The sequence below is a fragment of the Amia ocellicauda genome, chromosome 4 (assembly GCF_036373705.1).
Source record: "Amia ocellicauda isolate fAmiCal2 chromosome 4, fAmiCal2.hap1, whole genome shotgun sequence".
In the NCBI taxonomy this organism is placed as follows: Eukaryota; Metazoa; Chordata; class Actinopteri; order Amiiformes; family Amiidae; genus Amia; species Amia ocellicauda.
Genome location: NC_089853.1, coordinates 46570298 through 46594632, shown reverse-complemented (window position 1 = coordinate 46594632; position 24335 = coordinate 46570298). Strand labels below are relative to the sequence as shown.

Genomic DNA, 24335 nt, shown 5'->3' with positions numbered 1-24335 from the left:
TTGTCCAATTCCTACACCGTTCACCCAATTTTTATGTAACTACCCTCAAATTAAATATGAAAATCTACACTTAAAGCACATCTTAATTGTTTCCTTTCACATCCATTGTGGTGGCATACAGAGCCAAAATGATGACAATTGTGTCACTGTCCAAATATTTATGGACCTAACTGTAGTTCTCAGACTTTTCTGTTCAGATTTTTTGAAAATTATGTCAAACAGGCTATTAAATTTGAAATTTGTTTCAAACAGTGGCTCTACCTTAAGTATTAGTAAACCATGAAACTCCAAATATTATTAAGACTCCATGAACAGATGGACACTTGACATTAAGATGTAGATTTATCTACGGCAGCTTTAATACTTGTTTCTATATCCGATGTGCAAGTCATGAATTAGTACCTGTCAATCTCATTGTTTGTCTATTTGGTTTCAACAAAAATATTGGTACCCCACTGGGTTTTATTTATAATATAACAGCATGTATATTATCCTCAGCTGTTCACAGATCTTACTGTGAAATGTTTGATAAAAAAAATGATATCACCATACACTCTTCTAAGATAACTGAATTTATGTGTTGTGTGTTTCTTGTGTCTAAGAAAATTACACAGGCCTTTTTAGCTAGCATTTGCTGATTTACATTTTATGAGAATTGTGTTTTAGTTTGGAAAGATAATGTAAATTTTGGTAATGGATACAATATGTATAATTATTATTATTATTATTATTATTATTATTATTATTATTATTATTATTATTATTATTATTATTATTTATTCTTACTATTTATTATTACAGCATATTTATGGGGTCTGTTAATTGCTGATCTTTGTGTGCATCATTGATAATTGGGCCTGTGTGTTTAAAGTGTCTCATACTGCCACCGGGTGGATACTGGGAGATCTGCACCTTCCCTGCTGCTTTGCCTCTGCGTGTTCGGCACCATGTAAGGTCAGTGACTGCAGGGTCAGCCAAGGACTCCCTTCACTGCACCGACAGATGGCCGCTCCCCCTTCCACAGGGCAGAAAAACCTGCCGCACAAACCCATCGCAGAGGCAGGCAAACACAAAGCCTTTTGTCAGAGCTCACATAAATCATAGTGCACGAATCCCTCTGTATTGTATATTCAGTGTACCTAATTTCATTCCGCAAGATTGGACAACATATGTGCATAAAAAAAATAAGATAAAAGATAGTGGGATGGTTTAAAACGAGGGCTGTTTTTAAGACTTCATCATCTTCACCAGAGGAGAATAAGGGATGTGCTGGAAGACTGGATCTGGAAGACTGTCATACCAATCCACAAGAAAGGGGACAAAACAGAGCCAGGAAATTACAGACCAATTGAGACTGCAGTACTTGTAAAATGTTGGAAAAAATGATTAGACAGAAAATATAAGAGCATCTTAATGAAAACCATATGTTTTATGAAAACATATGAAACATATGAAAATGTGTTTAGACGAAGCAGATCATGTCTTACTAATCTATTAGTGTTCTTTGAACATGCAACTGCAGCTGTAGATCACGTGAAAGCATATGATATGATATACTTAGATTTTCAGAAAGCTTTTGATAAGGTTCCACACCAAAGACTGATCTTCAAATTGGAAGCTGTAGGCATTCAGAGTAATGTAAGTAGATGGATTATGAACTGTGTGATGTATAGGAAACAGAGGGCGTCGATTAGAGGAGTTGCTTCTTACTGGAGTGAGGTTGTTAGTGGAGTTCCACAAGGATCAGTATTAGGGCCTTTGCTTTTTCTAATCTATATTAATGATCTGGACTGTGGGATAATTAGCAAACTTGTCAAATTTGCAGATGATACTAAAATAGGTTGCTCAGCAGATACAATCTCAGCAGCACAGATTATTCAAAGGGACTTAGATAACATTCAGTTGTGGGCTGACACCTGGCAGATGAAATTCAATGTGGACAAGTGCAAGGTAATATATGCAGGTAACAAAAAATGTCCACTATAATAACACTATTGGAGGAATAGAACTAGATGAAGTAACGCATGAGAAAGACCTAGGTGTCTACGTGGACTCCTCACTTTCTCCATCCAAACAATGTGGGGAAGCAATAAAAAAGGCAAACAGAATGCTAGGGTATATTGTCAAAAGTGTAGAATTAAGAACAAGGGCAGTAATGTTCAGACTGTACAATGCACTAGTTAGAGCTCATCTGGATACCGTGGACAGTTCTGGGCTCCATACTTCAAGAAAGATATCGCTGCTCTAGAGGCAGTTCAGAGGAGAGCAACCAGACTTATTCCAGGTCTGAAGGGAATGTCCTACTGAGAGACTGAGGGAACTGAACCTTTTCACCCTGGAACAGAGGAGACTACGTGGGGACTTGATTCAAGTCTTCAAAATCATGAAGGACATCGACCACATCAAACCAGAGGAGCTTTTCCAGATCAGCAGGGACACACGCACCCGGGGACACAAATGGAAATTGGGCTTCAAGGCATTCAAAATGGAAAACAGGCACCACAATCTGGAACAAACTCCCCAGTGATGTGGTTGAAGCTGAAAATTTGGGAATTTTTAAAAACAGACTGGATAGGATCCTTGGATCCTTGGACACCAAACGAGCACGATGGGTCAAATGGCCTCCTCTCATTTGTAAACTTTCTTATGTTTTTTCTTATGTTCTAGGTCTTGTGCTCACTTTCTGACATCAGTACCTGTCTGAATATATAGAATAACACCAGCAAGACGAACAGGATTAATCAAAAATGTGCTGCAGTTTAGGTGCCTGCAAACACTGAATTGCTTGCTGCTCTCCACCCACACTGCAATGTGTTAACGCACTCCTGTTGCAGGGAAACCGTCCCTCAGTGTGATATAATATAAGTTTGGCATTGGATTGCAGGTCTTTGTGTCAAAAATGATTGAAAACTAGAGGTTGAACAATGATCTGTGTTTCTCACACCCTCCATACTCACATCCACTGCCTGGCCATTGCCTCTCATTTGTTTAACTGACCTACTTATTTGTTGAACTGGATATGAGCTCATATATTGTGGACTTTAAGGACTGTAGAGTGATACTCTTGTACTCTTATTTTATCTGACTGCTGGAGACTTACTCTAGTGCGAGGTTAGTCAAATATCAGACCTTCCCATTCCTGCCAGTGTAGCACAGAATAATCAGTATAATCAGTTAACTATAAAAGTAATTATACATTAATCCAAGAGTTGGGAAGCCGGAGGTGCACAAACTGGAATGGGTTTCACAGGTCTGGTGCCTGACCAGTCCTGTCACAATTGTGATATTTTTTTTATGTCTATTTGTTTTCACAAAGTTGGTGCTGCCGGCGAAATCTCTGCATCAGAGAGCTTTCCTGTCAAATCAGCTGCAGGGTTGAAGTGAGAGCCTGGGCTGGGTTGTGTGTTATCAATTTTAAAGCACTTCATGTTAAGGGGTTCGCTTCGCTGCCCATCTCTCCCCCTCAGGTCTCCCGTCACTTCCCGCCTGCCTTTCACCTCAGCGAGGCTGGATATTGCTATGGGGCGACCAGGCACCGTGGCTGAGAAAAGGCATCAGAAATCAAGCCAAGGATATGTGTGCCGAACCTGCCTTTAAATTATGTAGCGGGGGAGGGAAAGAGATTTCATGGCTGCAACCCCTTGGCTTTGGAAGTCTAGCGTCAATACATTTCAATGTAGTCTGTGTGCCATTTCCACAGCGGTACTCATTTGACAGTGAAACTCTTCAGAATACGGATTATATGAAGGGATATCCTTTTGAATCAATAAAGAAATATAGACCCAGTTTACTCATCACAGATTAGACATTTGTCTTTTGTCTTGTTTTGTGCTGGAGACTTCTAGCTGCAACCCAGTGGAAGCCTGACACTAAATGTTTGGTTTATAATTTGCGATTGGTTTGCTGGGTTGACATTTAGATTTAATCCAGGCCTTAGTCACATAAAGTTTCAGTTTTGTTTTGACATCCACACATCTGTGCCATATAACACTAGAATCCCCTCAGCCAACACCACTTCTGTCTAAACTCTATGTACTGCCAAATAAAGCTGTACCGTAATTGGATTTTAAAACAGTGCTGGTACTTAAACTGAAAATAAGCCTTGCCCATTAAGGATATGATATTTTTCATGATTCCTTATAAAGTATGTAAAACATTAAAGCAATTTCCTCAGGTGGGGGGGGGGCACACCAGCAGTGCCTTAGACAAGCTGAACACAATTACTGTCAACCAATTAGATAATAATCCTCAGAGCTGCCTGATGGATCTCTTTAATATGTATAAAACCAAGACTGTGCTTCACGAAGGAATTTAATATGGGGTCATTAAAAAATTGAAAAAACTGTGACTGAAAGAGATTGACCATCAGCTAATAATTATGAGTGCGTTTGAAAGGGCCATCGTTAAGCGAGCAAAGATATTAAATGCGCATGTGCCAGCAGAATAATATTAATGAAAAAGTGACAACCACTTGCCTTTTAATAAGCAAGGACTGAATTATTGGCCCAGTGATTCTTCGGGAAAGTGTTGTTGATCGGTGATGGGTCATTCTAACAGCTGCACCGCAGCCGCTGAGATGAAAGTGAATCACCTGGAAGATCCGGAGCCCCAGCAGGAATCGCTGGTGTTCACTATCTGATCTGGTCTGAAGGCTGCTTTGATACACATTGACCCAAGGCCGATATCTCAAAGTGTGTTGTAACAGATAAAGAGACTGCATTGGGAACGATGTCCAGTTTTGTTCTGATTAAAGTACGCCACCATCTTGCCTCAAATGTCTATATTTCTTGAATAGCTGGTGGAAGGGATTTTTTTACAGCACTGTTTTTAACAAATTGCCAAATAAAACCAGGCAATCTCTTCCTGCTACTCACACCAGAGAGCAGCCCTGGACCCTTTATCTAGACTGGGCTGCCTTAGCTAAGACACATCAAGGTTTTGTTTTTCAATTAAGCATGAGGTTTACTGCAAAGCGGTGGCGTTCATTTAATGGGATCATAAAAAAAGCTTTCCTGCTGATTAAAGACGTCAGGCGTGAAGTCTTCAGCAGCCAGAGGTAAATCGATCAACCTCCAAACCACCCCCCTGCCCTCGACTTTCTCCTCCACTTGCTGTTGGCAAGATATTGCAGAAGGGCGGACAGTCCAGTCAAAATTAAATTATAGACTTTAAGCAGTTGGTACAATCAAAATCATTAATTTATATTTAGGCTGAACTAACTGATGTCAAAAGCAAAGCAAAAATTGAAATTAAAAACAAGAGCAAAGCATAATTTGGAAGTTATTTACGTATGATCAGGACCTAAAACTCCAGGTTTCAGTATTGATTGGCCTCAGTTTTCTATGTGATTGTGGGACCGCAACTATATTCAACCAACTCGCCCAATCTTGCAAAGAAAAATACATGCAATACACATTTCAGTCTTGTCTATTTTCCCACAGCAACATCCTAAAGATGGTGGGTACTGTTTCAAGCGGTGAACACAAGATGAAAACAATTCGAAATGGCATTTTACTGTTTGTTTGGTTTTATTCTGTGTAGTCCCCATGTTTGACACACTTGCACATTGCCTATCGATCCAGGAGTTTTATCAGACTGGTTCACGAAAAAAGCTCAGAAACACAGCACACGCAGCACTGATTCTGTACTGTAATTCATGACCACTTATGAATATGAAAGTTGGTCACAAATCACCAGAAAAAATCAATGTAGAGACCATTTAGCAAACAGTTTGTTATTATTCATTCTTCAAAAATAACTTTCCTCTAAATACCTTTCCTCTGAAATGGGGCGGCAGACTCTGGGTACACCTCGTTTTATCCTTGCACTAAAATACTTTATATAATTACTTTATATAATCACTTTTTTCAAAATCATCTGTCAGGCACTGAGGAGTCAAGGAACTAGTTTCTCACGCTTGCACCTATCACAGCTGTTCAGTGGAAGTAGTTCGGTAGGGATCTGGGCACCAGCGCTGCGGTAAATGCTGATGTAAAGAGGCTCAGAAACCTGAATGGTGCCAGCGCCGATTCTAACTCTGTTTGACAGACACGCTAAATAGAGCAGTCACTGGGCTTTCCAAGCAACGGAGCCCTGTAATCTCTTCAGAGATTGCGTTTCCAATTCACAAAAGCTGTCTGGCTCTGGGCGACTGGCAACAGAAAAAGAAAAAAAAAGAGAGAGAGATTTTGACTGGTGGATCTGGAATATTAAGTCTATCTTCAGATGTAGATTTCAAGCAGTGTCAGCCTTACCTTAGCGAGCAGCGGCTGAGTTATGCAATTCCCCAGGTAGAGACAGAATACTTTATAGATTAAGGGAAGGTGAAGCGCTCGCTCATTCTCTCTCTCTCTCTTTCACACACACACAGACCTGTATTTTTTTATTTAACAGTCTGTCAATCAGTTAAAGCTGTGCAGGAATGGTGCAGCTCTCCAAAAGCCTTGCTATCATGCCCTTTCACCGGCACTGGCATGGCGGGCTCCTGTTTTCCCTGCACAACTGATCCCCCTCCTCACTCATACCTGCTTGTGAGCAGACAGCCTGATAGCCAGAAGGGGACCCGGACCCCTGTCCCGCCAATCCTCTTACTTTTCACGCAGGCACTCCACCAGGCAGCTCGCGCCGCCCTGTCGCCACACGGCACTGTCCATCAGTGCCAGGGCTGCTGAGGCTTTGAATCGAGTCTGCCGAAGCAGATGGGAGCCTGCAAGGAGGCTTGCCATGCAAAAGGTGTCCCTCCAAGGCCAGTTGCTGAGCTGGAAGTAAAAGTAATTATCTGTCTCCGTGTGCCACCACGGGCGACTGGGTATCGGAGTTAACGAGAAGCAGGTTGCGCGGATGTTGGGAGAGGTGCAGGAGAGTGGCAGGGCTCACTGCAGGCTTTCGGGCACAGCTACTGTCTCTCTTACCCAGGCAGCCGCACCCCACCTTCCTTACAACTGCTTTTATAAACAGCTGCCCATTCTCCCTGTCCACTAGAGGCCCAGTCTCTGCAACTGCAACGGTCTCTAAGTTCAAAACACAGATTCCTTCTCACAGTGTAACATTGTCCCTTCAACACTGAGGTTGAGAACTGCTGTCCACAATGCAATGATGTCAGTTAGTCACATGGTTATGTAGCCATTTTTCCAGCCGTGTTGTATGGAAACTCTTGAAACTTCGCTGTGCTCACTAAGGCCTATGGAATGGAGTCAGCACACGTGAGTGAAGCCAGACCGAGAGCAGTGGAGCGTGCTCTACATCTGTGTCTGGTGTCCAGCGTTCGGCCTTGTTAAAAACAGACTGATTGGTTCATGAGTGTGGCCACCATGGTGGCAGGCATTTTAATATGCAGATTCACCTTCTCTTCATGTTTCTTCCATCTTGTCAATGTGAAATATAAAGGCTGTACATAAACTGTCATCCTGGCCAGGCTTGATAGGCTACTGATAATTATTTGCACTTGTACAGTATTTATGATTATTATTATTATTATTATTATTATTATTATTATTATTATTATTATTATTATTATTACAGTGTTTTTGTATTTAAATATTGCTGTCACTTGTAAACAAAAGCCCTAAAGCTCTAAAGTCCCCTGCACTGACAGGGAGAGATTGTAGTCTCATATTCTCAGTGTGTTCCTTTGATTTCCTGATTTCATTGCAATAGTTGGCTGGGGGAAACAAGATCGATGCATTGCCTGCCAGGTGTATTTATTTTTGATGTCTGCAATTTCTGGGAGAATGGATCTGTCTGAGTGACAATTTGTTGGCTACAACGTTTCACGTACATCTGCCTGGAGCTTTTTTGGTTGCTAAAGATGGCTGGTTTGACGCACGGTCTTTAAAGAAAAAAAATGAAGTTGCAGGCAGTACATATTTAGGCTGGCAGAAAATCTGTTTCCGAAAGACATGAGATAAAGTGGAGAGCGCAGTTTGTTGAGACAGATTTATTTAAAAGCTGCTTAATCATAGGTATGTCTAATCTGTGAGGGAAATTATAGGGGTCTATAAAAGGTTAAAGCTTCAGTATTAACAGAGAGGGGGCACTTGCAGTGTCTTGCAAGTTTAAAAGGAGTTAAACACTGGAATTTTCCCACAATTGTTACAACTTCTGGGCGCAATGTATAAATAGCTGTGAAAGACACCTGGCATGTGTCCCAATGTGTTTGTGTATTTGTGGCCAAAGCCCTGAACACTGGGAATAAACTTTTCTCCTGACCATTAATATCATCTAGAGATTCTGAAGTTGTTCAGTGCAAAAGACTCTGCTCTGCTCAGGTAGAGAGAAAACAAAGCATATCCTCCCCATCATAGGCCATCGGGCCGGGCTGGTCAATTTTTTAGTTCAGTGGGTTGGTCGATTCCCATGTGGGCTGGTCGCCCCGTATAGACACCCTGACCACACATCACCAACACCCAATCCCCTCCCCCCAGGGACCGCACTTTATTGGGACCAAGACTTCACCAGCCATTGCCCCCCTGGGTAAAACTCCAGGTCCATTTTCTCGGTCCCTGTCCACCCGTGCTCCCCATCAAAGCAGAAATGTGGCAAAGATTGAGGTCTTCATAACACCGTTTTTACTTTGAAGTGCATTGTGATTTTCTTTCTCGTCAGTCTGAGCTCCACTCTTTGATGGTGCTCGTATGCAGGAGTCAAGCAGCTCTGTAATTGAGCCGCACAGTCCTTGGCAGAGGAGGTGCCATCACCTCATTCCAGCTTATCCCGCTAAACCTGTGGTTCGCTCGGAGTAAACGGCGGTCTATGCGCTGTTAACACCCCATTGAAAGCTCTTTGATTGCCAGGGAAGTGCAGTTTAGCCAACAATAAAAACGCTAATCCAAAAGGAAGAGTGGCACACAGTAATTTAATGTGAGTGCAGGGAAAAGGCTCCTATGTGCCAGTCAGAAGAACTTGTGTAATGAAGGATTGTTGCTCTTTTGCTGCTAAAAATGCCAGCGTGAAAATCTGAAGGAATTATATGCATATTTATTTTAAATATATATAGGGGATTTCGATATGTAAATTTAGTTCATGCATGTGGATGGGAATGATTGTGTGCTCATGTGTTTGTGGGTGTGAGTCTATACAAGTGTGTGGCTATATTGGGGTCTGTGGAAATCTCACCCTCCTGTCTGCTTGTCTTTCAGGATTAGCCCTCCCCGGCTATAGTCTCTCCCTGGCTGGGACCATGTTCTAAAAAGGGGAACTCCCTGGCCACCATGAAAGGGTTAGGAGCCAACCGCAGTCGCCACCTGTCTGACTCCTGCGACCCGTCGGCAGGCCCCCCGGAGCCCCTGTACCCCCCAGGCACGGACCCCCGCAGCCCTTACCTGCTGAGCCCTGGCATCGACCCTTACGGAACCATGGACCCCCACCACTTCACCCCTCCCACCCCCAGCTCCCTGCCCTCCGACTGCATGCTACCCCTCAACAACCAGCTCTCCAACAGCAGCACCTTCCCCCGCATCCACTACAACTCCCACTTCGACCAGGCGGACTTCTCCCCCAGCTCCGCACCCGGCAGAGGCAGCATCGGTGGCATCAGCACGGGCACCACCATGGGCACCTCCATGTCCATGGGGATGGGAATGGGCATGGGAATGGGCATGGGGATGGGCATGAGCGGTGCCCCCATGATCACCAGTGGCTCGGCCACCATCTCGGGGGGCAGCAAGATGAACCGGTTGCCCCCCAACCTGCTGGACCAGTTCGAGAAGCAGCTGCCCATCCACCGCGACGGCTTCAGCACGCTGCAGTTCCACCGGAGTGGGGCGGCCAAGCAGCGCAGCGAGAGCCCGGGACGCATCCGCTACCTGGTGCACTCCGTCCAGAAGCTCTTCGCCAAGTCGCAGTCCCTTGAGAGCTCGGTGAAGGGCAGCATGAACGGGCGCTTTGCCAACAGTACTAGCACCACTGGCACCCCCACTGAGGATACCAAACAGAACCGGCGCAGCAAGAGCAAAGACCGGGCCAAGACCGAGGGCAGCAAGCGCAGACCACGGTCCAACATGTCGGGCTTCTGGAGCTCTGACGACAACCTGGACGGGGATGCCAGCAACTACCGCAACCCCATGGCTCTCATGACACTGGGTCGCCAAGTGCCCGACAGCCAAGGCCCTTCTAAGTACTTCATGCATGCTTACAACACCATCAGTGAGCACACGCTCAAGGCCTCCAAGAGCAACAATGACCTCAAGTTCCAGGCCTGTCCCTCTCTGCCAGGCCCTGGGGGAGGGGGAGGAGGAGGTGGGGGAGGTGGGAGTGGAGGAGGAGGAGGGGGAGGTTCTGGGGGAGACAAGTTTGTCAAACGGGGCTCCTGGTCAACCCTGACTCTTAGCCAGGCCAGACAAGTGTGTCAAAAGGGCTCGGCCACCATTGACAAGGCGCTGCTCAAATCCAAGTCCTGCCACCAAGATCTGTCATGCCAGTTCCTGCAGGTACGAGGCCGAGTAAGTATTCTGACAAGACATTTGCACATTTCTTCAGCTCACACAGTTCTCTGATAACAAAATTCACCTAGCTAGCCTAATCATTACCTTCTGGACCAGGTTAGGTCCAGTGAGACAAATTAAAGGCATAGATGCAAATGTCTGATCAATCATATCAGTAAAAATCATGAAAGTCCTTGAATGGCCAAGACAAAGTCCTGACTTTTCCATTTAGAATCTGTGGAAAGACTTGAAAACTGTTGTCCATAAGTGATCCCGAAACTTGAAAGCGTTTGAGCAAATCTGCTAAGAAAAATCTGCAAAAATTACACAAAGCTGGTGCAAAGCTGGTAGAGAATTGCCCAAAATGACTTGCAGCTGTAATTTGGTGCTTCCACCAAATATTGAGACTGAATACTTATGCAATCAACATATTTCATTTTTTTCTGCCTAGTTTTCACTGATATTTACTGTAACTTATCTTACCCTTAAAAGTCTTGCAAGTTTTGAATAAATGATTAAGTTCAAATGTGTGTGCATCATTGTTTAACTTCACAAAATGGGACACCATCTGAATCATTTTGCAAGGCACTGTATCTATGTATATGTATATGTATGTGTCATATAATCTACCTAGTCTATTTCTGTCTGCTAAAATGCTGATCAGTCAAACTGCCACCAAAACAAATACAATTGATTCTATAAGAAATCTAAGTTGGCATGCTGAAATATCATTGTAGCACTATTTTATATTGTGCAGAGTCAGTGGAGGTTGTCCTTTAACATTTACATGACAAAGAATATTTAGCTCCGCTCATTCTTTATGTGACTTGAGGGGTGTGGGGTCTGGGAGAGGAGAGGAGGTAAAGAGGTCTCTGGATGGTGCCTTGATTGGATGTTTTCTCCCCACACACAGGTACCTCTGGGGGATTGGAACAGCACACTGACCCGGGACAGGGGACTGGGCTCCAGTGAGATCCCCTGCCGGCGGATGCGCAGTGGCAGCTATATCAAGGCCATGGGGGACGAGGAAAGCGAGGACTCGGAGGGGAGCCCCAAACCCTCACCCAAGACGGCCGCCCGGAGACAGAGCTACCTGAAGGCCACGCAGCAGTCTCTGAGCGAGCAGCTTCCCCCACGCAAGTAAGAGCTCTCCGCTAACAAGCATGAACATGCACACTGACAAACCAGCTCAGCATCATAGCAGAAGAGCTGCACAAAACACTGAAAAGCACACAAACACACAGCAATGAACACACCTTCCAAACCATCATGACTACGTGCACAAGACACTCAGGAGTGTGTTACTTTTAATTGGCTGGCTGGTGGGCACAGAGACACACAAACACACTTTGCCAGAGCTCAGCAGTCTTACTCCCACTCAGGCACACGCTGAGAGGCGTGCAGACACGCCGGCGCATAAACAGACGCTGCAATGCAGACAAACGGAGAGCCACACTGTTTTCAACCTCTCCCAACGTCTCCCCAGCAAGACTCACACCGGCGTGGTGGCAGCGTCTCAGAGTCACGCGGACACAGACTCTGACGCAGGCATGAGGCAGAAAATACAATCTTGTCATTAGATATTTCACCACAACAATCTTGTCTTCGTGAAGGCAATGCACAATCAGAGCCACTGACTTAATGTGCACAGACACACACACACATTATCATCAGACACACAACCTGTTGGAATTCCTTCTCTCGCTTGTGAAATTAATTCAAGGATCCAGTGACAGATTTTAACGTCCTTGGTGCCACACACTCCTCTACCTGGTGTTGAAACCCGAGTCAAACACAATATTTTTTTCTTTGAAGTTCTTAAATTGAATAAACATCTCTGAAGCTTTCTGCGGTTCGTACTCCATGGGATCTGTTGATGGCAGCATAGAGAGAGCATGCCACCTGCTGGAAATAATGCAAATTCCTCTACAGATACGATTTCTCAGAGCATTAAAAAGAAAGTAAAGTATATATTCTGCAGAGCATTAAGACCAGAATTTGAAATGTAACTTTCTGGACCAGCTGAACCTCAGGGTTGTCTTCTAATGATGTCATATGTTTTTGTGTCCTCATATACTTTACCTCTCAATTTGAAAGACAAATTGAAAATAATTCTAAATTGATTCATTCTAAATTAAACATTTCCTTTATATAATATGTATAACAGTTATATGTAAGACATCCTGTATTTCAATAATCTTATACAGGGGGGAGAAAAAACAAAGTAAAAAAGAAAAACACTGCTTGTTCTCTATCTTCAAATATAAACCATTGTAGTTTTGTGACAAACGGAAAGCAAAATGTATAAGATTTTGTTACATTTCAACTCTTACTCTGCAGTAGTGTTTCAACTTTAAATCAAACTCCCTATATTTGTATTTATTCAGATAATTCAGATCTTATTAATTCATTTACACCATCAAGCTCTCTTGATTGACTAAGAAGTGCAATCCTGTGAACACTAGATGGCAGTGTCTTCTCAAGTGCTGTCGAGGGAGTGCTGGCTCCTTTTCTTTCATTTTACCAGTGTCGAAAGCCTTATTTGAAATCTGACATCCAAAGTGATTATTGAATGCAAGCCTGTCAGGATCATTCAGGGGTCACATACTCGGCAAAGAACAGGAAAGAGTTCCAAAAGTTTTTTTTTTCATTGAACCTCTACAATTGAAAGGTCATGATCAGTTTCCAAACACAATTGCATTCTATTCATTCCACCCTGATCTGCAGATAGTGCAGATTGTTAAGCCGCGGATTAATTACCAGTCATGAAAGGCTGGTATAAAAGTCACACTTCTACCGGATGGCACGCAAATCCTCTCAGGCAGAGACCATGTGTAAATACAGGGACGTGTTTTGAAAGATTCAGAAATCAGCACTGGCATATATAAATGAACTATGCTGCAGTCATCTGTCCTTTAGATGTAAAGGAAAAAGAAGTTGGGGAGCCTCTTTAACACTCCACCTACCCCTTCCTACACACAAATCCCCTTCCTCCTCCTCCTCCTCCTCCTGAATGTCCCTGCAGATCCATGGCTTGCTCGGTCTTGCAAGGGGACTTTGAGGGGCTGTGGTCTTCACAGCTCAGCGCCGGCTCCCTCCACCAGCTCAGCAGGTCAGTGTGTGATAGCGTGTTGCAATAGGACAACGGCGGGGGGCTTTCACTTCCCAGTGTCTGTCGCCAGCCCACATCACCACCCCCCTCTTGCCCCTTCCCAAGCTAACACACATCCACCGCGTCGCTCTGAGGTCTGTCGCTTGGAGTGTGCTGTCATGAGTCCAGAGTTTCGAAGGCAGATGTTCAGAGTAAGGCAGCAGGTGTTGGTCACTTCTGACAGGCTGACAGAGACTTGTTTTTGCTTATATTTATTTTCTTTTTTTCTACAGAACTGGGCGGTGCAGCTGTAGAAACACACTTATCTGTTTACTTGTGACGCTCATGGTTTTCACTCCAGACTCCATAATGCCCTGCTTTCTGTGTAGTCATTTGCTTCTGCATGGGTGAACCACGCAATATACAACACTTTTATAGTAATGAATAGTTTCACAAAATGTAAGGGGGCGATTTTCAAAGTTTTTGCTCCAGCACCAGGCAGTTCTCCAGTTGCCCAGCCTCCAAATAAAGCCAAGCTTCAGTTCTTTGAGAAAGTGCTAACAAAACTATGTTCTTTGCTATCTCTGTGGCTATAGTCTTTTGCTAGATGTGTAGTTTCAAAGATTTTGCTGTTCCCTTTTGAAGAAAAAAAAAAGCTTTGAAAACTACCCTGTTAACGTTGCCTTAGAAATTCCCAGTACGTGGGGACAAACACTACGCCTTTTAAAGTCAAATGTGGGCCTCATTATGCGGTAATTGTATCACCCTTGCTTGGCCTGGTTGATCATTACTATAAAACCAAGTTGGGTTAACAGTAAGGTGAGAGTTTGGCCTACTAATAGACAATTAAAAGCTGTTTTTCTTCTGCAGCAGAAACAATTTTGACCTACTGTGCTGAGCTCACGTCCAATGGAACAAATACTGAAACTGTAAAAAAATGACTATTGTACTTTTGGTCAATTATTATTATCAGTAGAGCCCAGAGTTCTAATTGCATCCCCAGAATTACCAGCCTGCTATTACAGTCTGTCTTTCTATCACAAAGGGATGTAACAATTCATGTCTCTATGACCAGCGTTGAAGTGTTACATAATGTATTCCTGTAGGTGGTACCTTTTTTCTTGTGTTCACAGGGGCCAAACTGAACAGTGAGAAGTTTAAGAAATTGGCACCCAACTGAAAATCTGGATTTGACTCTCTCTCTCTCTCTCTCTCTCTCTCGGTCTCTGTCTCTCACCCTCTCCCAGCTGTCTCCCCTCTCTGCGGGAGCTCTCCACCAATCGAAGTCTAGACAACCTGGACTGCATCGCGGGTCCCCCCAGCTCCCCCTTCCAACACTGGGATGACGAGGACTTCAGTCAGGGCAGCAACACTCTGGGAAAAAACAGCTGCAGTAGCCAGGTCAGAGTCCACAGCATGGACGCTGTGTGTAGGGACTCACACATAAGTTATCATTGTTGTCATGTTCCCCTAGGTTACCAGTAAGACCTTTACTAATGAGTGCTAGACCTCCCCGCACCTGTTTTATAGAGCTCACACTGCGGTAATGAATTGTACTACTTGTTCTCGTTATATTAAGCACTGGAGGATCCTGGTTCTCACCTCCAAGGCATTGTCTCTCAGATATTGAACACTGATGGCCTCCTAATAATGTCTTCATGCTCTGCTCTCCTGCACTGTCACTTTCATTATCACCACAAGCAAGAGCCCCATTCCTGGAATAGTAATGACCATAAGCTCACTGCTCACCTCCCATGATTCCTCTGGATGGACTGGTTACTGAAAAGGACAACAAAATTCAAAGAGAGGGGGAGGGGAGAGATTCTCTGCCCCTTTCATATATCAGCCATGTTTTCAATACTGTAGCGGAAAAGATCTATGCAGAAGATATCCTTTTTCGCTCCACTGATTCAAATTAATCACATTCCTGTCAATTTTGATACATTTTCATGAGTGTAAGTAGATTTCTGTAGAATATGAATAAGGCTCTGAGTCACTTCTAATTCATAGTTAGCAAGTCCAGAGCGAGCTATCGTCTCATCGTTCCCATTGCAGGGAGCCGGCTCAGCAATCCCGCGTGGCTGCTAAGAATGAGCTCTGGATTATGAGCACAGCAATGTAGCCTGGCTAATCAGCTCAGCCTAGAGAGAGGTGAGCGCCAGGAAGTGTTCGCAAGAATTCCACCCAACTGAATGAAAACTGGGGCATCTAGCATTTATAATCTCAACTGTGCCGTTTCCCTTTGACAAACCTGTCAAGCTCGTTTCTAATCAGCCTCGCAGAAGGATTTTTACATCGTCTCAATCCGGTTCATTCTTGAACCTTCGCTAATGTGTTCTGTTCATGTATTAGGGCTGATATTATTTGCAGAACTATTCCAGTAAACAAAAATAGAGACGAAATAGACAGAAACGTATGTGGGGGAGCCACACACAATGCTCTGTCCAGTGGTGTAAGAATTCTGATTTCCTTCCTCACACTTGAATGTCAGCTCACACAAGGAGGAGTAAAATAGATTAATTAAATAGGAGTTCATCAAAAAATTAAGTAAAGTAATCTAGAATAGTGGAGCACAGATTAGGTCCTGGAGGACAACAATTCACCTTTTTTATATAGGCCTATATTTTTTTTTAATCTTGGGGAAAATGTTAAAAATTAAGCAAGTAATCAGTCCAATTTTGTAGTTTGGATCTGAACTGGAATAAAGGCCAGAAGACACTGTGACCCTTGCAAACTGGGGCTGGGCAACTTGTGAATTGTTACGTTAGATGTTTTGTATTCTTGTGTCTACTCTGTTTTGTACCATCTGAGCTATTAGTAAGTTAGGATTATTTAATTTTAATTTTTTTGGCCCCTTAATACAGTTATATGAATTCTATTTTCTGCCTTCCTTGGCAACAATAACCCAAAAGCAGAATATTACAGAAACCAAAATCCTGAGTGTGAAAAACAGTTCCAATAAGATCTAATAAAGGAAATGGCAGTTTCAACAGGCTTAACCATTCCAATCATGAATGAAAAAACTGAAATGGCCATTATCCTCTAAGACCACAGTTAAAAAATGTAAAGAACTCTAACAATGAGAATTTATTGCCGTCAGTGAGTTCACTGCAAAGTAGACTAGTGACCTAAGACATTCAAAGCTGGGATGAGATGTCACTTTAAACACAACCAGCATCTCCTCTTGGGCCTGGGGGTAGCAGCCAGTGGGAACAAACTCTCTCTGCTTAAAGGAATCCTCAGGGTGATGAGAGAACTACTGACGGACAGTGACAGAGAAGGCGCTAAGGGCTATAACATCTTCACTAAAACTCTAAGTCTGGAAACAGGCCTTGTGACATCGTTTCAGTGCTGCCAGGAAGATGTTACTCGGTTACGGACAAGCCTGTCTTGGAAAACGTTTGCAAGACAATAAAACATCCTCTTTCAGTTCTCCGCAGGGCACATTTTCAATTAAGACAGTCCTTACAGCCAAGGACACCAGATCCTAAATGGTTTTCTTCTAGATATAGATATCTTTGCTTGTTTCTTGTCTTGAGTTATGTTCACTGACAAGCCCTTCCTGTCTGTAGAAGCAAAAGGAGTAGAGGAGCCTTGTGTGTGTTTTATCTCTCTCCACTTGCCTGTCAGACAGCCTGTGGGCTTCACGCTGTCCTGATACGTGGAAGAGAGATCAGAACAGCAGAGCTCTCAGGCTCTCCAAATATTTACCCGATTACAACCCTTTGAAGGCTGATGTGTAAATTAGTCTCTTTTCGGTGGGATATTAAAAAAAAACCAGTGCTGATAAAGAAACAAGAAAGGACCTTGACTCTAAAAAGGATCAGAGACATTGTAACTCTCCGCAGCCAGGTTCCCAAGTCCTCTACTCTCCCAGATGTGTCAGGCCACTGTGAAGCAGGGCCCACCTAAGATACAACTCCGAACATATTTGTGCAACCTCTGCACACTTTCAGCAAGGGTAGGTGCTGTTTCAAGCCTACGATATATTTAATGAGCTCCTCTCTCCAACTGTTCTGCACAGATTTTCAATCCCTTGGCCTTGAAAACTGTAGCCGTAAATCTCAAGACACTCGCAGTAAAGATGCCGGTGCTTTGGCTATAAATAGCAACCCTGTCGATGCTTTATTGTCTTCTGCTCTTGCCATCCGAACTGCTTCTGCATGCTGACATCACGTCTCATTCATTATCTGGGAGAAGAGGGGAAGGGGCTGTTTACTCAGCTGGGTGGTGACACATCACTCACTCCCAGCTGTCCTTTACATTTTGATTTGTTTGCTCAGATTGAGTTGGCGGGGCTGAAAGGTGTCGCGTTGACAGCACTGAAGGCTGAAAAGGCGCAAAGCCAATAAGCTAATCTAGTAAATCTCATCCTGAGTGCATTGCTGGATAGTAAGCTAGTCTTTCTCGAGAGGAAAGATGAATGCCCTTTTGTTGAGAGTGGTGTTGTTTTATTTGTCGGTATCTAGAATAGTGGACTATATACCTGTACTCAATACTACATTTATTGGACACAGCTAGTTGCTTAGGAAACTCGTGGTTTAAAGTAGAATTTATGATGCTATACAACTACAGAGCAGGGGAATCACAAAGCCACAGTTACTATGTATATTGAAAGGCGTCCAGTTTCATCAACAATATTCAGATCATCTAATCCATCATTAACATTGTACATTCCTGTCTGTAGTTTGAATAAACCCAGTCAAATTCTGTGACTTTTGACCTGTGTTTCCACCAATGAAGGTGTTCCAGGGCACATTGGTCTGTGTAGAGAAGTGAGTTGCCCTGTGTGGACATGTTGTGTGTGGGTACAGTGGTGGATTAAAGCATCTTGCCTGTGTGTACAGCCGTGTTACCCTGTGTGAAAAGGCGCTCTCCGTACTCTTGCTACAGGTCCGGGAGCTGGAGGTGAGTCGCCAGTACGAGGAGGCGTGTGAGTCTGTGTTCAGTGAGGTGGAGTCCCAGGCCGTGGAGGCTCTCGACCTGCCCCTGCCCACTTGCTTCCGCTCACGCAGCCACAGTTACCTGCGCGCCATCCAGGCTGGCTGTTCCCAGGATGACGACACTGCCTCCGTTGGCTCAGAGTCACCGCCTCCCTCCACCACCACCGTCCGCACCTACAGCATCAGCACCAGTGAGTGTCCCGTCTCCACTGAGGGGAGGGGAGGGGGAGATCCTGCACAAAACAATGCACAGGTCCACAGCAACTCTTTATAAAAGCTGACCCTGCAAAATGTTGGCAGTGTCCATAACTGGTTGCCCATGAATGACAGAGGGGATGAATTCAGTTCTGCATGTTTTATAGGTATCTTTTAATTGGGAACTTAGGGAAATGTTTAGTATGACTAAGTCAATGAAGTACGTATGGACTTGCTGTGGTTTGGAAACTTCTGATGTTGTGATGGTGTTTCAGCTTGTTTCTGTTTGTGGGCAGGGTTTAGATCTCTGTTGTCTATTTTTTTTATCATCAGACTAGTTCAAAACCCTTCAACATTTTATTTTTTACAAGAAATTCAGATTTACAAACACCCCAAGAATAATCAGGAACTAATGACAGCTGCAGTACAGGCCTGGCAGAGCATCACCAGGAAAGAAACCCAGCATCTGGTGATGTCTATGGGTTCCAGACCAGGCAGTCATTGACTGCAAAGGATTTGCAACCAAGTATTGAAACTCACAATTTAATTCATGATTATGTTAGTTTGTCCAATTACTTTTGAGCCCCTAAAATTGGGGGGACCATATTTCAAAATTGGTATAATTCCAACACTGTTTACCCAATTTGGATGTAACTAGCCTCAAATTAAAGATTGTTTCCTTTCAAATGATGACAATTGTGTCACTGTCCAAATATTTATGGACCTAACTGTAAATGTTTGATGAAGACATAGCCATCAAAAGCTGTATGCAAGAGAAAATGTAGTAACATACTTCATACCGTCATTGCTTTGGGGCTTTATTAGTTCTGTATCATGTATCAAGGCGGTACATGACATTCAGTGCTTTTTTGGATGAATCACAGAACTGTAACCCAAATATGTGGGAACGGCCTCTGAAGGGTGTCATTCTAAAATCACAAGAAATGTAAAAATGCAACAGAGTTGCACTTGCATAAAGAACAATAACAGTGGTTTTAGCTGGAGCATTTCTGTGCGAACAGCCCGACTGTAACAAAATCTGAAGCATAATGTCTGTTAGTGTTCAGAGCCCAGTGAGGAAAGTGTCAAGGTACGATGTGAAGTGGCCGTGTGCAATGTGAGAGAATGCAGGTCCTCTTGGGGGTCACACACCTGTGTTTTTCTGAGGGAGGTAGCGATGGAGCTGAGCTAGGCCATTTTTTTATTTTTACATTGCCAGGGAAAGTACTTCAGCTCTGTCTAATGTGTTTTGACAGGTTCCCACTGACACAGACAGTTTTGTTCCCCTGTCACATACTCACACACACACACTGGCATACACACACAAACACAGAGACACCCACACACACCATAGACTGACCTATATTCGAGACACAGAGACAACTGCACTCTGGCGGGGGGCGGGGGGGGGGTTGGCTGGAGGACACAAATACATAAACACACACAAACAGCTCCAGTTTGTCAGTTGGAAAGAAAAGTCCCAAAACAGGCCAGAGCATTGTATGCATCAGACACCTTTTGGCAAATGAATATGATACATCTGATCTGCTTTAGCTGTGCAGTAAGGGAATGATTAAATAAGAACCAACAGTGCTAAAATAGCTATGGATCAGATATACACATTTTCTGACAGGGCTAATTTGCATCTCAGGTGCAGGAACCACAGCCATCAGCGAACTACCTGGCAAAGTTCAACCCCTACACAATTTACTGCTGATGGACTAGTCACATGTTCTCCCATTAGAAATTGTCAAACAACAACCTGGGCTGAGGATTTGTTTATATTTTCATTTCCTCAGAAAGTATTGTAAATATTGACTCGTTTTTTTCTGAGAAGTCTTACATCAAATCAGTACTGGGATCCTGCAAAGAAAATTAATCAAGCGTGCTGAAGAAGTTGGATGCTGATGTGCAATGGCAGGCACAGTATGCTTCCACCGTTCCCTAACAGCCTCAGTTGAGCGATTAAGCAGTTGAGCAGTTGAGTGCAGGTTCTATTAAGCAGTTATTTGACAGAGATTTCCTATAACCCCCTTTCATTTGATCACATTGGAGCTATTCATTATAGTAAAGTTGATATCAGTTTTTCATAATTTCAAGAAACAAAGCAATATTTCCATATTTCTTCTTTTATGACTCCATAAAAGCGAACTATGTTGCTTTACATGAAACACTCCCTTTGCATCTGCAGGGCTCTAAGGTACTTTTAACATCACTGAATCAGCACAGGCCACTGTGACTGTCTGCCTCATTGTGAGTTAGCATGTCATCACCAATCAAAAGGGCTCCTCGACTTGCTTTTATGAAGGTGAGGGGATCATAAGGGCAGATCTTTTGAAAGCCAGGCTTAATCGTCCGTTATGAATATACTCTTTATATGACAAAAGTGGTCATCGGCTAGCTTTAAACTGCCTGGGGCTTGCTTATTCTGAGAGGAATGGCTGAGAGAGTGGTGGTAATGGTGCGTGCTTTGATCTGCCAAGGACCTCTAGCTGAATAGACTATGTCACTGCAACATGGCTACTTCAGTTGTTTTAAGAAAACCTTTGAGATGAATCTGTGCCTCACAAACGCTGATGCATTAATAAATCATGATTTTGTTTGAGAGTATCTAGGAGTATTCATTCTGCTCAGTATTTTTGTATTGCACAACAGAAAAAGGTTTTCTTCTCTGTCTGCACACTGGAGTGAATGGACCCTTTGAAATGTGCATTATTTGCAGTAAATGCTTTCCATCCTACACACAGAAAAAGCTTTTGATGAATACCTAATCACAGTAAGCAACATGGGTAAGAAAGTTTGGGAGTCTTTTCATCCAGAAGACTTATGGGCTAATGTATTGACTAAAGAAATTCCGGAAACAACTATAAGATTGTTGCACGCTCTGAAACTCTTCGTGCTATGTATGAAGATTCCTAATCAATATCTAGACAGATCATACAGACTCAGCCAGCAGTTACTTCCACATGTGACCATCTCTGCGCTAAAAAGCTGGGTTGCCCCTTTAACATTCTTCACGGCAGGATGCATTTCCCGCCCCTGTTTCTCTATAGCAATCATAAGAGTGCAAGTGGAGCAGTCTCCGCCCCTTTTCACAGCAGCACGACTCACTGATGACTTTAAGAAAGGGAGGCTGCCAGGGACAGAGTCCGAGATGAGGCAGAGCTTTCAGTGATTCCTTGCAACACAGAAACAGCAGTAGTTTACCAGGGGCTGAGCACTGTCTGCCTTTTTGTTGTCTTCTAAATGGATTGAGTGTTAGTGAATGGACAAGGGTTGGTCTCTCCTGTCAGCTGACTCTTCTGGTAGTAAAGGGAGAGGGGCTGCCATGTAACCTTTGTTCAGTGGCTTTATGATCACACTGGGTGATGCAGTCTTTACAACCTATATTTTATTCTTAGCAGGTTACCATGTTTTTTTTTTTTTTGTGGTTCTGTATTTGTGATTTTTTTCCCCCACCAGATGCAAGTTGGGGGATTTCCAGAGCTGCCTTTATGACTTACTGGAAAACTCTGATAAATTATGTCTTAATTTGTTTACTGAAAGAACGTACCTCTTTCTAAAGGAACCAAACATGTTCCAGTTGTGTTTTATCTTTCTTCAGGGCTGTGGATGTTTTATATGAGACAGTCATTACTCCTGTTTTTAGAAAAGCTTTGATGAAGCCAATAATTATCATAAACCTATACTTGTTTGGAATCTTATTATAGATGTACATTAAACATAATTTAAAAATAAAAGTATAGACTATACATATACTGCTGATGGTGAAATACTGTGAGAGCGGGGGGGGGGGGGTCCTGACGCTTACCACACTTTGAAAACTGATGCGCAGTGAGGAAGATGTTACAGGAGGCCAAGAAGAATTCAAGGGTCACTGTTGGAGAATTACAGAACTTGGCTGCATCTTGGGGTTACCAAGTCACCAAATCTACAATTTGACGCTACCTCCATGCCAAGCCTATTGTAAAGGTTTGCCAGAAAAGCCTTTATTGAGAGCAACCAATAAATGTAAGCACCTAGAATTTGCTAAACGGCATTGGAACTTGGATTGGTACCAGGTGCTATGTTCAGATAAGACACAAATAGATCTCTTTGGCCGCACACACCAGCAGTGGATTTGTCATCCAAAGAAGGATGCATATGTAGAAAATAACCTGATACCTACTGTACAATATGGTGGTGGGTCTTTGAAGTTATGGGGCTGTTTTGCTTTCACTGGTCATGGGACGCTTGTTACGGTCAACAGCATCATGAATGAAAGTGGATTTTCCAGCAAGACAATGACCCCAAGCACATGACCCCAATGAAATGGTTAAATGACCACAAAATCAACATTTTGCAAAGGCCATCTCAGTCTCCAGACTGGAATCCCACTGAAAACCTGTGATCTGATTTGAAGAAGGCAGTCAATAAGCACAAACCGAAGGATATCAAGGATCAAAGATTCTATATGAAGGAAGGGTCTAAGGTCACTTCCAATGTGTTCTCCAATCTTACAATAAATTATAGAAAAAGATTCAGTGCACAAAGTACTGACAACAAGGGTGCCACTAATTGTGACACTTATTTGTTCAGGAAATAATTGCATCATTTGAGAATTGTGTAAGTTTGGTGGATTGCGTTGAATCACAAATTAAGTACAATATATTCCACATGTTGTAAAATTACAATATAGCTCATTACCTGTGTTGTCTAAGTTTTTTTTTTAATCTTTATCAATGGTGCAAACAATTTTGGGGGAGAATACATATATATGTATAGTCTATATATTTCACTATATTGGTAAAATATAGTGTAATATATGCTTTTGTACCAATTGTACCAATCCATCAGCTAATTTTTAGTGCAGCTTAGCGATCTCTGTCCAATGCACATTTGAAGTTCACCCTAAAGATGTAGCCTATATTGGATTAAGGTCAGTGCTGGGCAGGCCATTCTATGTTTTCAATTCGTAATCGTCTTTAACTGCTACAATACACTAGAGCCCAGCTTTGTGAAATGGTGTGTTTATGTGATGATAGATATATGGACCTTCAACATAAAATACCATGAAATACACTACTGGCTGTACTTCCAGTTTATTTTTAAAAATCAAAATATAAATTACAGAGATGTTTTGAGGGGGTACCTTTTATCAGGTACTGTATTAATTACCAAATTATGAATGCTATAATCTCGTTTTTGTGAAGTTATTTATTTGAAATAAATATAGCAATGCATTTTTTTTTTATCCCTCAGTATGAATTAATGTGTTGTTTGCATAAACCTTGAATTATTTACCGCTGTTTATCATTTTTACAAGAGGCACAACTTTGGAGTAAACGCATCAACATTACAGACAAATACATCCTAAAAGGTAAATACATTAGCAATTAAACCAGCTAGTGGAAATAAACAGGCATTGGGGTGTAATGGCAGGCAGTGATAGTCACTATGCAGTTACTCAGTTCCATTTCAGCTTCAATTGAGCATGAATATTGTGACAGCTTGTGCTGGTATTAAGAGACGATCCGGTCGTAAAAGGAGAAACTAAATGAAGCAGAAATAATTCCGTGCATAATAAAGAAAATCCAAAACAGATTAAGAAACGTAGTACTGTAGCTGACAGATGGCTGTGAATTATGCTTCGTCTGATCAACAGCATCATGGTGTCTTATCCAAGCTGTATATTGCATGCAAGCT

At 42.9% G+C, this 24335-nt stretch overlaps 1 protein-coding gene across 1 annotated transcript in view; it reads left to right on the top strand.

The window, feature by feature from the left end:
• Window positions 1-9209: 9209 nt before the first annotated feature.
• Window positions 9210-24335, top strand: part of dlgap4b (discs, large (Drosophila) homolog-associated protein 4b) — a 49506-nt gene continuing 34380 nt past the window's right edge. Inside the window, exons 1-5 of the mRNA XM_066702606.1 lie at window positions 9210-10439; window positions 11335-11561; window positions 13447-13533; window positions 14760-14913; window positions 18406-18646. Of these exons, the coding sequence (XP_066558703.1) occupies window positions 9210-10439; window positions 11335-11561; window positions 13447-13533; window positions 14760-14913; window positions 18406-18646 (1939 nt within the window). The remainder of the gene's footprint in view (window positions 10440-11334; window positions 11562-13446; window positions 13534-14759; window positions 14914-18405; window positions 18647-24335) is intronic.